This window comes from Otolemur garnettii, unplaced genomic scaffold (assembly GCF_000181295.1).
Source record: "Otolemur garnettii isolate 467f Iridium unplaced genomic scaffold, OtoGar3 scaffold00008, whole genome shotgun sequence".
In the NCBI taxonomy this organism is placed as follows: Eukaryota; Metazoa; Chordata; class Mammalia; order Primates; family Galagidae; genus Otolemur; species Otolemur garnettii.
In genome coordinates this window covers 17298253-17311653 of record NW_003852403.1, presented here as the reverse complement: position 1 = coordinate 17311653, position 13401 = coordinate 17298253, and the positions used below count along the sequence as shown (strand labels likewise).

At 39.9% G+C, this 13401-nt stretch overlaps 1 protein-coding gene across 3 annotated transcripts in view; it reads left to right on the top strand.

Moving 5' to 3' along the window:
* MYPN (myopalladin) overlaps nucleotides 1-13401 on the top strand; it is a 100808-nt gene that overhangs the window by 16852 nt on the left and 70555 nt on the right. For 2 of the 3 annotated variants that reach the window (XM_003783618.1, XM_003783617.1), the window contains one exon: nucleotides 496-1395. The exons of the other annotated variant lie outside the window; for it this stretch is intronic. In XM_003783618.1, the coding sequence (XP_003783666.1) occupies nucleotides 497-1395 (899 nt within the window). In that variant the 5' untranslated portion in view covers nucleotide 496. The remainder of the gene's footprint in view (nucleotides 1-495; nucleotides 1396-13401) is intronic. 3 annotated transcript variants of the gene reach the window in all.

Here is a 13401-nt window from a genome sequence, read left to right as displayed (position 1 = left end):
AGGAGACTTGCTTGAGCCCAGGAGTTGGAGGTTGCTGTGAGCTGTGATGCCACAGCACTCTACCCAGGGGGACAGCTTGAGGCTCTGTCTCAAAAAAAGAGTAAAGGGTAGAGAGCAAATCTCTATTTATATATGAAAGCACTTTATAACTAATAGACCTTTGCAGATATTATCAACTTAGGTTCAGAAATTATATTTACTATTACCCTAGCTATGTTATAGCTTTCACAATTAAACTTTAATTTAAAGAATTTAATAAAGTGGTAATCACCCAGGTTTTTATTTTCAGTTTCAGGGAAACATCATTCAGTCCCTATTTATTTTATAATTGGAGGGTAATCTTTAGATCTTTAAATAAATATTGTCAAAGTATTAAAACGAGACGATTTTTTATCGTGAGTTTTAAGTTCTTAAGAATTCACCAACTATAATAGACATAGACTATTCCCTAGAAAATGATGTAAACTTTTTGTAATTTGTATTATTTTGTGACAGCATGCAAGACGACAGCCTAGAAGCTTCCACTTCCATATCTCAGCTTCTAAGAGAGAGCTATTTAGCTGAAACCAGACATCGGGGAAACAATGAGAGGAGTCGAGCAGAACCTTCCTCCAACCCTTTCCATTTTGGTAGTCCTTCTGGGGCTGCTGAAGGAGGGGGCCAAGATGACCTTCCAGATCTTTCAGCCTTTCTGAGCCAAGAAGAATTAGATGAAAGTGTCAATCTGGCAAGACTGGCCATCAACCACGATCCTTTGGAGAAAACAGATGAAGCTCAAGCTAGAAAATGGCTTTCTTCTGATCAGGTGAAACACTCACCTAAATCAAGTTTTGAGCCTAACTCCTGCCAGGATAACGCTCAAAGTCCTACCAGCTCTAAAGAGAAGCCCCAGGAGGCAAAAAGGCCCCAGTATTGTTCTGAAACCCAGTCCAAAAAAGTGTTCTTAAATAAGGCTGCCGACTTCATTGAAGAACTATCCTCCCTTTTCAAAGCCCATAGCTCCAAAAGGATTAGACCTCGGGCCTGCAAAAACCACAAGAGTAAATTGGAATCTCAAAACAAAGTTGCACAGGAAAACAACTCCAGTTTCTCAGATCTGTCAGAAAGACGAGAAAGATCTTCTGTTCCCATCCCTATCCCTACGGATACCAGGGATAATGAAGTGAATCACGCCCTTGAACAGCAGGCAGCCAAGAGGCGTGAAGCTGAGCAGGCTGCCAATGAGGCAGCTGGTGGAGACACCACCCCCGGGTCTTCACCTTCATCTTTGTACTATGAAGAACCTCTGGGCCAACCTCCCCGGTTCACTCAAAAGTTACGGAGCAGAGAAGTTCCAGAAGGAACCCGAGTACAGTTGGATTGCATAGTGGTAGGAATTCCACCACCTCAAGTAAGGTAAAAATGTCCCATTAGTAATGTTTGGTAATTGCTTTCCATTCACCATGATCCTCCTAAGTATTATTATTATTATTTTTTTTTTTTTGAGAAAGAATCTCACTTCGTCGCCCTCAGTAGAGTGCTGTGATGTCATCATAGCTCACAGCAACTTCAAACTCTTGGGCTCAAACGATTCTCTTGCTGGATGTTGTGGTGGGCCCCCATACTATAGTCCTAGCTACTTGGTAGGCAGAGGCAAGAAGATCATCTGAGTCCAAGAGTTTGAGATTGCTGTAAGCTGACGCCATGGCGTTCTACCTAGGGCAACAAAACAAGACTCCATCTCAAAAAAAAAAAAAAAAAGGCTTATTTCACAGTATTAATTTATTATAAATTTTCAGCTGAGCATTCTGGCTCATGCTTGTAATGCCCGCGCTTTGGGAGGCTGAGATGGGAGGATCTCTTGAGGCCAGAAGTTCAGGACCAGCCTGGACAACATAGCAAGACCTGTCTTTTACAAAGAGTGCAAATATTAGCAGGGCATGGTGGTGTGTGCCTGCAGTCCAGCTACTTAGGAGGCTGAGGTGGGAGGATCCCCTGAACCCAAGAGTTGAAGCTGTAGTGAATTATGGCTGTGCCACTGAACTCCAGCTGGGGTGAGAGAGTAAGACAGTGTCTCTCAAAACTTTTGATAATGAGCTTCATGAACACTATGACTGATGAATGGAGAGGATATTCCTCTTTTATGTGCCTTCTGTAGTCAGCTTTTCTATGAGGCCTATGACGTACATGCTTCAGGGCTCCTCACTTGCATGGGCAATCCCTAATTTTGTCTTCTAATTATATATTTTTAAGGCATTCTTCCACATTTATGAGCTTCGGGTCTTACAAAACCTGGAACCAGCCATAGCACCCAGGGAAACATTTGCTTCCTCTAATATTGTAATAGAATAATATGTGAATAATGTGTTGAAGTGTATTACTTTTGTAGAGAATTACTAGTACTTAAAGTCCTGTAAGAGTTACTACTTTGTGTTCTAATTCCCAATTTACTAGAATATGACTTCATTACTATTTAATGTTTATTCTCTACATGTAACTAGGGCCTCATATTTTTCATACATAATATTCATATTATAGGATGATAATAGTATTAATAATAATATTTTTATTTATATATACAAGAGATTCAGGCCCAAGGACATATTTACATATTGAATTTTGCTTTTCCAAGGCAATATCAAATATTATTTCTACAATGGCATATACATTTTACAATCAAGTTATCCAACTAATTTATTTGAGGGCAAGGATTCTGTTGTTTTTGCCTTTGTATCTGGAGCGCCAAGCACAGCTTTTGACCCATAGTAGCCGCTTAGAAATGTTGAGAGAACTAATGAATAAAGAAACAGAAAAACAGGTGACGCCTGTGGCTCAAAGGAGTAGGCGCAGGCCCCATATGCCGGAGGTGGTGGGTTCAAACCCAGCCCCAGCCAAAAAAAAAGAAAGAAACAGAAAAACAAGAAACTCAACTTAGAATTAAATCGGGACAGTGAAACAATGAGACAGCTGGCCTGATATGTGGCCAAGGGTTGATACGAAGAACACAGAGCAGTCAGTGTCTGCCTTTCTGCTCTAAACACGCCTGATGACACTGTCTGGGATTCTGGTCAGTGATGCTAGTGAGATGACATTACAGCACCATGACAGATACCACTCCATGGCATCAGGCCAGTAGGAGAGAGCTGGTGAGCACTGATGTGTGGTATACATATAACTTAAATCAGTCCTGTCCAATCCACTAGTTTCTAGATATAGGTTGATCCCCCTGCCTGCAAAAAAAAAAAAAATTAGACCAGATCATTCAGCACTCATCCTCCCCATTTCTTAACCATGACAATCTCAGATACAAGAACAAATTCAAGGGCACCAATTAGGAAGAACTATAAAGTACCCATTCCCTCAACAACAAACCATCTGGGGCCATTCGAAAACTACTTAATTGACCAACTAAACATTTACAAATCTACAAATTTAAAAGTAAATTAAACTCACATAGCTTCCATATAACAATACTGATTTTACTTGGGAAGAATTTCTGCACTGACAAGAGTTCATGCCTATATCCCAACCACTGGGTTTGATACCAGGAAATTTGTAGGTATTCACTAAATATTTTCAGAATGAATTAGTATTTAATTTCATGACTACAATTATATTAGGAAAAAAATTAGAATTTTTCAGGTAGATTATTGGCTGTTATTATTTTCCTAAGCCCAGAATTTATATAACTAATTAGAAAGCAAATGTTTATTTAGCTTTTATTATGTGCTCAACACTGTAGTCCATGGAGTGACAGACACAATATAAACATGTGTCACTGCCTTCAAGAAGCTTCCCATTCGATTAAAGAAATCATCTCAACTTTTATAGTACAAACTATAAGTACTATCAGGTTTCAAAGACGGAAGAGAGGGCTGGAAAAGTCAAAAAAAAGCCTTCAAAGAAGTAGGGAGATTGTAATTGAACTTGAAGAGTAAAAAGGGTTTAGGTAGAGATTTCCTCATTTATTCATCCTACAAATAGCCACTGAGTTACCAAAGTGATTCACTGCAAGTACAAAACAATTGTGAGTTATTGGAGGTCAGGGACCTAGTTTTGAAACGAACTCTAAACTATTCTAAGAAGGTAGCTCAGACAGATATGTAATCAAAACATAGCAATATTGCATCATAAGGGCTATAATAGAAGTATGTATAAGATGCAGTGGTGTGGGAGGCACCTGTGGCTCAGTGAGTAGGGTGCCAGCCCCATCTATTGCGGGTGGTGGGTTCAAACCTGGCCCCGGCCAAACTGCAACAACAACAACAACAACAACAAAAAGAGTGAGGTGTTGTGGCAGGCACCTGTAGTCCCAGCTACTCAGGAGCCTGAGGCAAGAGAATTGCCTAAGCCCAACAGCTGGATGTTGCTGTGAGCTGTGATGATAGAGCACTCTACTGAGGGTGACAAAGTAAGACTCTGTCTCTAAAGAAAAACAGAAGGAAAAAAAAAGATGCAGTGGTGCCACAAAGGAAGATGTGAATTACTTTGCCTGGAGAGCAGGAATGGTTAACAGAGGAAGTGGCAGAGACCAAGGGGAAAGCACATTTAAAGACCCAGAGGCAAGTGTTTTCAGGGAACCACAAGTACTTGGTTGTGCCAAGAACATGAATATCAGGTAAGGAAAGATTAGAGATAAGGTTGAAAGAGGTAGGCAGAAGGGATGGGTCCTTTCAGGCCAGGTCAACTCTATATGCTTATATAAGGGCACAGATGCTAGAACTGTAATAATGTTTTTAAACGGCAGTAAGGAGTCTGACCTAACTGGAAAGGTGAGTAGAGCCAGATGATTTTGAAGGACATTGAAAGCAACAGGGACTAGTACAGACTTGGTTTCAGAACAAGTGTGAATCCATTTAAGATTGTGAATAGGAAAGTAACAGGACAAAAAGGAGCATTTAAGGAGGATTAGTCTGGATGAATAAGTTAAATCAGGAAAGAATAGAGCCACTAGGCCGCTTCAGAAACTGTGGAAGGCATCGCAGCAACTGATGCTCTGGTCAGGCTCAGGTGGGTGCAGGGGCCATGAGGAGAAAAGCTATTTTTTTTTTTTTTGTAGTTTTTGGCTGGGGCTGGGTTTGAACCCACCACCTCCAGCATATGGGGCCGGCGCCCTACTCTTTGAGCCACAGGCACCACCCTAGGAGAAAAGCTATTTAGAAGAAAAGAAATTAAGTGGAACTTGATGACAGGAAGGATGAGTAAAAAAAATTTAGTCCGCAAGTTTATGGAGCTGGGTACCTAAAAAAGAAAGATGAGGTCACTGGCAAGGTCTCAGAAAGTAGAAGAGGTAGCTGATCTGTGGAGGGGGGGACCATCTCCAATAGGAAGTCGGATCTGCAGCACCGCAGGTAAAACGAGAGGACAGTGGAGACAGAAACTTGCCAAGGAGTAACTCGGATGCAATCGGACACAATATCCCTGTAATTATAAAGGGATTGTAAACACAAGTAACACTTGGAGCCAATTTCTAGTGGTCAGTTCAATCCAGGGCTAGAGTGAAGTAATGTTTTCCTTCTTTTAGCAGTAACTCTGCCCATCTCTCTCCCCCTAAAAAAAAACCCGTTATGTATTACCCCAATACATGTTACACACAGGCACATGCACAGAGGAAGGTATTTCTTTTAAAGATAAAGAAATCTTGGTGCTATTTGGTTTGAAGAGGGATGAGGTAGAGATGCCTGCAGCCCAAGTCCTTGCTCACCACTGAAACTCCTGAAGCATCTCCACAGGACACAGGAGCACAGATTTTGATCCAGAGGATCCAATTAGAAATTGCATTAAAATAATAAAGTAATGAGACATTTCGGTTTGCTAAGTAGGAACGCCATAGTGAATAAGGACAGGATCCTTCTTGCTATTTTAGTAGTAAGTATACCGGACAACTGGAGCCTAACTTTGTTATCTATGAGCTCCTACATGTAAACATTATTTTATCCAGGTTCTTGTAACCCTAGTTTGGCAAGTTAAAAAGTCATTTTTGCTTATATTGTTGATTTCCAAGTTAACTGGGTAGAAATTGTTTTATAAGTAGAGGTAGGATCCCGCATCAGTGAAACGAGCATTTTAAACGCTTGTTAATCTTGAACATAGCTTCACTGGAAGAGTTGTCTCAGAAAACAGAATATAGTCATGTGTTTCCCACAGATGAAAGAGTCTGTGGGACTTCACAGCAAATGACTCTGATCCTTTTCTGTATCCTGACTCCAAATTATATTCCCAGGAATGTACAGCTGGGTCATGCTATGTTTGCTTGTATACAATCTTTGAAGGCAGCACAAATTTACCTTTTATAGATGTTGACACCTGCTATGACTAAGTTTTTTTATACCTACTTCTTGAACATTTGTCTACAAGTACTGTGTCAAGAAAGAAAAAAGAGACTCGGCACCTGTGGCTCAAGCGGCTAAGGCGCCAGCCACCTACATCTAAGGTGGCGGGTTCGAATCCAGCCTGGGCCTGCCAAACAACAATGATGGCTGCAACCAAAAAATAGCCGGGCGTTGTGGCGGGCGCCTGTGGTCCCAGCTACTTCGGAGGCTGAGGCAAGAGACTTGCTTGAGCCCAGGAGTTGGAGGTTGCTATAAGCAGTGAAGCCATGGCACTCGACCCAGGGGGACAGCTTGAGGCTCTGTCTCAAAAAAAAAAAAAAGAAAGAAAGAAAGAAAAAAGGAAATAAAAGTTATACAGAAAAACTGTATCTTACATGATACGAGGAAATTTAATATTATATTATGTACAGGCTTTTTCTTTCTACTTTTTGGAAAAATCTGGAAAACATTCATTCATTCATTCACTCAAGAAATGTTAGGTGCCTATTTAAGTGTCTTGTACTATTGTAGGCACTAAGGTTAAAGCTGTGAACAAGACAGATACATTCCCTGACTTCATAGAGCTTAAAGTCTAGGAAAGGATACAGATAATAAATTAAAATTCCACAAATGACCATATGATTACAATTATGATAAATGTTATAAAGTAGGGCATATGGTACAGGGACCAAACCTTGTAAGTAGGTTGGGAAGGTTTTTCTGAAAAGAGATATTAAAGATGACACACAAAGGATGGCTAGGAATTGGCCCAGCAAAGCAGGGTGGGAAGAAGAGCGTTTTAGGTTGAGGTCATAGAAAACCGCAAGTCCTTGAGTTTAAGGAAACCATTGAGTTTAAGGAAATTGAAGAAATGATGTCGCCAGAACATAAAAAGTGAGGAGAAATGGTTTCAGATGAGTCTAGAAAGGAAGTGGAGGCTAGATGTTGAGATCCTCCTAGAACAAGTTACTCAAAGTGGGTCCCCAGACCAGCAACATCAGCATTGCCTGGGTTCACCTTGGTGCTGAGGCAAATTCACAGGCCATGACCGGCTCAATCAGGATCTCTAAGGGTGAGACTCAGCCCTCTGAGTTTTAATAAACTACTGACAATTTGTTGCTAATCTGTTGAAGCTAACCAATGCGTGCACAGACGTTCATTGTTCTAGCCTCTCTACGTTGTATGTATTTCAAAGTTTTCAGAATGAAAACTTAAAAAAATAATAATATTAATAACTTTACATGTTTTAAAATTTTTATGTGAGGGAATCATAATGTCTATTTTCTTCCACTACTTGAATTTTTTTCCCTAAAAAGTGTATCCATGTAATACATAACTTTAAATCGCTTGTTTTCTTTGCTGTATGGTATTTTACTATATTACTAGAATACTATATTATTGGTGTATAAATGAGAACATATACTTTCCTGGTACACAAATTTTTCTTGGTGCATGAGTGTGCTTAGGCATGGATTTGTTAGCAGAGTATGTATAAACTTCAACTTTGTAATAACATCAAATTGTTTTCCAAAGGAAACAATGAGGGTGAGAATTTTTTTCTTTGTTTATTGACCATTTAAGGTTCATTTTCTATGAAGGGCCTGTTTGCATCTTTCACTCACTTTTCTATTGAGTTGTTTGTTCTCTTCTTATTGATTTATAAAACTTTTTAAATAGTGTGGATACTAGTCATGTGACTTATGCATTATGAAAATATTCTCTCCCCTTTTGGTTTGTCTTTTCATTTTCTCTATTGTGTATTTTGATAATTAGATATTCTTAACTTTAGTGTCAAGTTGATTAATTTTGGCCTTTGTAGTTTGTGTCAATTTAAGAAATTCTTCCTAATCCCAAAGTTATAATCTTATATGCATATATTATCTTCTAAAAGTTTTATAATTTTATCTTCTGCATGTAAGGTTTTAACCCACTTAAACTTGATTTTCATATATAACATAAAGCAGGAAACCTATTTCAATTATTTTTAGATTGGATAACCAATTATTCCAGCCCTTGCTTATGGAAGAGTACATTTTTCCCCTATTGATATATAGTGCCAGCTACATCAGAAATCAAAATTCCATAAATGTGTGGGTCTAGTTCTGGGATCTCATTATAATAGATTTTTCACAGTTCTTGGTTTTCAACTTTTTAATTTTAAGGATTATTGGTTCTTCTTGTTTTTGTTTTACAATACGAATTTTAGAATCATCAAATTCCACAATACATTTAAAAGATCTAATAAGATTTTGGGAATTGCATTGAATCTGTAGATCAATTTAGGGAGAATTTGGCATCTTTAAAATATTGAGGTTTTGTTGTTTGTTTGTTTGTTTGTTTTTGAGACAGAGCCTCAAGCTGTCGCCCTGGGTAGAGTGCCGTAGCATCACAGCTCACAGCAACCTCCAACTCGTAGGCTTAAGCAATTCTCTTGCCTCAGCCTCCCAAGTAACTGGGACTACAGGTGCCTGCCACAATGCCCAGCTGTTTTTGGTTGTAGCTGTCATTGTTTGGAGGGCCAGGCTGGATTCAAACCTGCCAGCTCTGGTGTACGTGGCTGGCACCTTAGCCACTTAAGCTACAGGCACCGAGCCAAAATATTCAGTTTTTATATTTAGGAGCATGATAAATTTCTCCATTTCTTAGGTATTCTTTAATATATTTCAACAAAATTTGTAAACTTTTCTCTGGGTCTTACAAATCTTTGCTTGGCTTCATTCCTAGGTTCCTTCTTATGCTGTTATAAATGGTACCTTTTTTAAAAATTACGTTCTATATTTGTTATAAACATAAAATTGATTTCTATAAGCTTGCTACATTTATGAAACAATTCTCCTTTGGAGAATTTTTCTCACTCTGTAGCCACTAAATTCATGAAATCTTTTTTCAATGGAGTTTTTTTGAGAGTTCTTCTTTTCTAATCTTCTATTTTGTATTTCATTTTCTTGGCTTTTTGAGCTCGGTAAGTTTTCCAGTACTATGTTGAAAGGAAGTGATAACACTGGGCACTTTAGTCGTATTTCTGATCTGGAAGGGAATGCTTTCCATTTTTCAACAAATTATGTAGGATTTTGTTATAGAAAAATTAATATTTTTGTCCAGAAAAATTAACATTTTAAAAAAATTATGAAGATGTTGAATTGTGCCAAGAACATTTCCTGCATGATAGAGATTATCATATTTTTTCCTTTAACCTAGTAAAGAATATTGATTTTATAATATTAAACCAATTTTGAATTCTTAATCATTATTTGTTCATAACTTATTATATTTTTATATATTTCAGGATTTGGTTTATTAATATTTTATTTAGAACTTTTGCCCTTTTGTATTTTCTTTTGTTGGCCACAAGCTCCAGTGTGGTATTTAATCAGTACAACTGGCTTGGTGCCTGTGGCTCAAGCGGCTAAGGCGCCAGCCACATACACCTAAGGTGGTGGGTTTGAATCCAGCTCGGCCCGCCAAACAACAATGAGCGCTGCAACCAAAAAATAGCCGGGCGTTCTGCCGGGTACCTGTGGTCCCAGATACTTGGGAGGCTGAGGCAGGAGAATCGCTTGAGCCCAGGAGTTGGAGGTTGCTGTGAGCTGTGATGCCACAGCACTCTACCCAGGGGGACAGCTTGAGGCTCTGTCTCAGAAAAATAAAATAAATAATCAGTATAACTAGTATAGCCCTTGAGGCTATATGTGTGGTTTGCATCTTTCTGATTGGCTAGGGGGCATCCATTCTGAATCAGCCTTTAATTATTTTGAGTATCACTCCTGTCTAGACCATATGGCAAAAAAATCCCAAGATTTGGCCAGGCACAGTGGCTCATGCCTGTAATCCTAGCACTCTGGGAGGCCCAGGCAGGTTGGATTGCCTGAGCTCAGGAGTTTGAGACCTGCCTGAGCCAGAGCGAGACCTCACCTCTAAAAAAATAGCCAGATGTTGTGGCAGGCACCTGTAGTCCCGGCTGCTTGGTAGACTGAGGCAAGAGAATCACTTAAGCCCAAGAATTTGAGGTTGCTGTGAGCTGTGACACCATGATACTTTACTGAGGGCAGCAAAGTAAGACTCTGTTGGAAGGAAGGAAGGAAGGAAGGAAGGAAGGAGAAAGAAAAAGAGAGAGAGAGGAAGGGAGGGAGAGAGAGAGAAAGAAAGGGAAATCCCAAGATTTAAAATTTGGGTAGATAAGGAAAATCCCCTAAAGGAGACTGGGAAGAAACATCCTATATGATAGGAAACAAATGGGGGAGAGTCCTAAGAAAGATTACTTCAAGAAGAATAAGTATTCAAGCACTCTAAATACTAATTAGAAATCAAATAAGATGCAAACTGAACAGTATCATTTGATTTAATAACATGGAGGCCAGGGTGATCTCAGGAGGAGCAGTTTTGAAAGAGTGAAAGGTGCAGAAGGCAGATTAGAAATAATTTAAAAGAGAAAAGGGGGTCATATCAAAATGTCAGACTGAGCACATGGGCCTAACTTCCCTTCCAATACCCCAAAACCTAACTGGAAAACGTTATAGAATCCCATCTGTAGACCCCAAATTTTTAGAAATTCCCCAAAGGTCAAAAGCATATGGAGAGGACAGAGCCAGGTTTTGTGGGCCGTAAGGTGTATATGATTTGGGAGGTCCTTTTTAAGATAAATAATGCAAAATTGTGTATGCACACTTAGGTACTTGCTAGGCCTTGGAAGGGAACTATGCGCATGAGGAAACCTGAAGTTTCACTGGTTTCATGGTAAATCTGCCTCTAAGTAAATGGAACCTGATTGACAAGAAAACCCAAAGCCCACATCATATCCCAGAGAAGACGGCTGTGGAGCTAAGAACTCTTCTGGGTGTGCTCCAGGCTTGGAGGCAAAAGATACAATCAGTGGGAGAGGGACCAGAGGGAGTCAGAGTGATTAGTCTGGAAACTGTATTCAGAGCAGCTGTGTAGGTCAGTGCCTCCTGCTCCTCCTGTTTGGGCTGAGCAGCACACACAGCCAATTTACACAGAAGCCAGAGCAGCAAATGTGTGCTGGGGAGGCAGGGCAGTGTCCCAGATAACTAGCTGTAACAAAAAGACTGAGGAGCTACTGGGACACAATGCACGCCTCACCTGAAATTACAGCCTGCCCTTCCCTAATAAGTACCCGAAACATCTCCTATAATCAGAGCCAGCCCCCATATAATTGCAAGGTTTTTAAAACAGCTAAGGAAAGTCAATACCATGAAAGAGGCTCTAAACTGAACGAATAGAAGAATTTTGTTCTGAAAGTAAGATTTAGCACTGCAAACAGAAGAAAGGAAGACATCAAACTTTAACACAGGTAACATGTGAAAGGCTCAAGTACATCGAATAACAATAACAACAAAACTAGAAAATTCAGTTCAGTATGTTCATTTGTTCTTTTGTTTAGTAACAGTTCTTTCAGCACCCACTATGCATCAGGAACTATTCCAGGGACCTGAGATTCATCAGTAAATAAAGCAAAGTTTTCTTCCGTATTACATTTTAGATGAGGTGAAAGAGAATAGATAACACATAATAAAGTTAATATGGTTTTTATTGTCCCGTGAGGGAGAGAGACATTAGAACAAACAAGCCTACAAATAAATATATAATTATAAGTTATGTGTAGATTTCTGTGAAGAAAAAGAACAGTGTATTAGGGGAGAGAATAACAGGAGGTGGAATGGGGGAGCGTGGAAGGGCTGGGGCATGGTTAAAGAAAGACTCTGAGTAATCATTCTTTTAATGAACGTTGCTACTGGTGAGTCAGAATAACACATTCAAATTATGTTTAGAAGTTGTTAATGTGCTAGAACAATGAGTCATAATATTTATCCAAGCCATATTTTAGATGAAATAGTAACCTAACATCAGGATGGTAATATGGTGCCAAATAGTCCAGTTAAATCTGAAAAATGTGTTTTTTGATGTCTTCCTTCTTCCTTCCCAGGCTTGGTAGCTACCAAATTAGCAGACCCGGCACGCTAGCCTCAAATCTGAAAGTTGGGTCCTTTTTTATCATGTGCACTTGCCCCATTTCCCCAGATCATTGACTCATTTCTGTTCAGCCATGAATCACTGCTGGCACCCACTGCCATTCCCCAAGTATCATGAGGATTTGGTGTTCTAAAAACATGCCACTAGGCCAGCATGGTGGCTCACGCCTGTAATCCTTCTACTCTGGGAAGCCAAGGTAGGTGGATTGCCTGAGCTCACAGGTTCAAGAACAGCCTGAGCCTGAGCGAGACCCCCACCTCTAAAAATAGCTAGGCATTGTGGCAGGTGCTTGTAGTCTCAGCTACTATGAGGCTGAGGCAAGAGAATCTCTTTGAGCCCAAGAGTTTGAGGTTGCAGTGAGCTACTCTATCAGGGCGACAAAGTAAGACTCTGTCTCAAAAAAAAAAACAAAACAAAACTTAAAAATTAAAAAAAGATAAAAGCATGCCACTGGTCAACGTGTTTCTGTGAAATTCCCCCAACGTGGAAAGCATTCCCTAGCATGGATGGACATTTGAAAATAATGTAGTTCCTCCTTACTCTCCAAAGTCTTCCAAGTAGCTGGGTAAATTTAATAACCTTTCCAGAAGGCAGCCAGATCCCTGCATTATTTCTAAGTGGGTTACGCTGTTAATGTCACAGTGACGGTTTCTGATTGTTCCTTGGACCTGCTGAAGCCATCCTGGCCATCTGAGTGAGGACAGAAATGTTTCTGACACAGAGTCTGGGCAGTTGAATCACTTCTCTTATCTCCTTCTTGCTATTCAATTGCTGGTGGATGACTCCACTCTGTTTTTTCTAAGGACAAAAAATGTTATCTAAGGAATTGAGATAGGCCAGGCATGGTGGCTCACTCCAGTAATCTTAGCACTCTGGGTGGCCAAGGTGGGTGGATTGCTTGAGCTCAGGAGTTCAAGACAAGCCTGAGCAAGAGTGAGACTCTGTTTCTACTAAAAAAATAGAAAACCAGCCGGCAAGTACTTGTAGTCCCAGCTACACTGGAAGTTAAGCCAAGAGGATCACTTGAGCCAGAAAGTTTGAGATTGCTGTGAACTGTAATGACACCATGGCACTATAGCTTGGGCAACAGAATAAGACTGTGTCTCAAAAAAAAAAAAAAAAA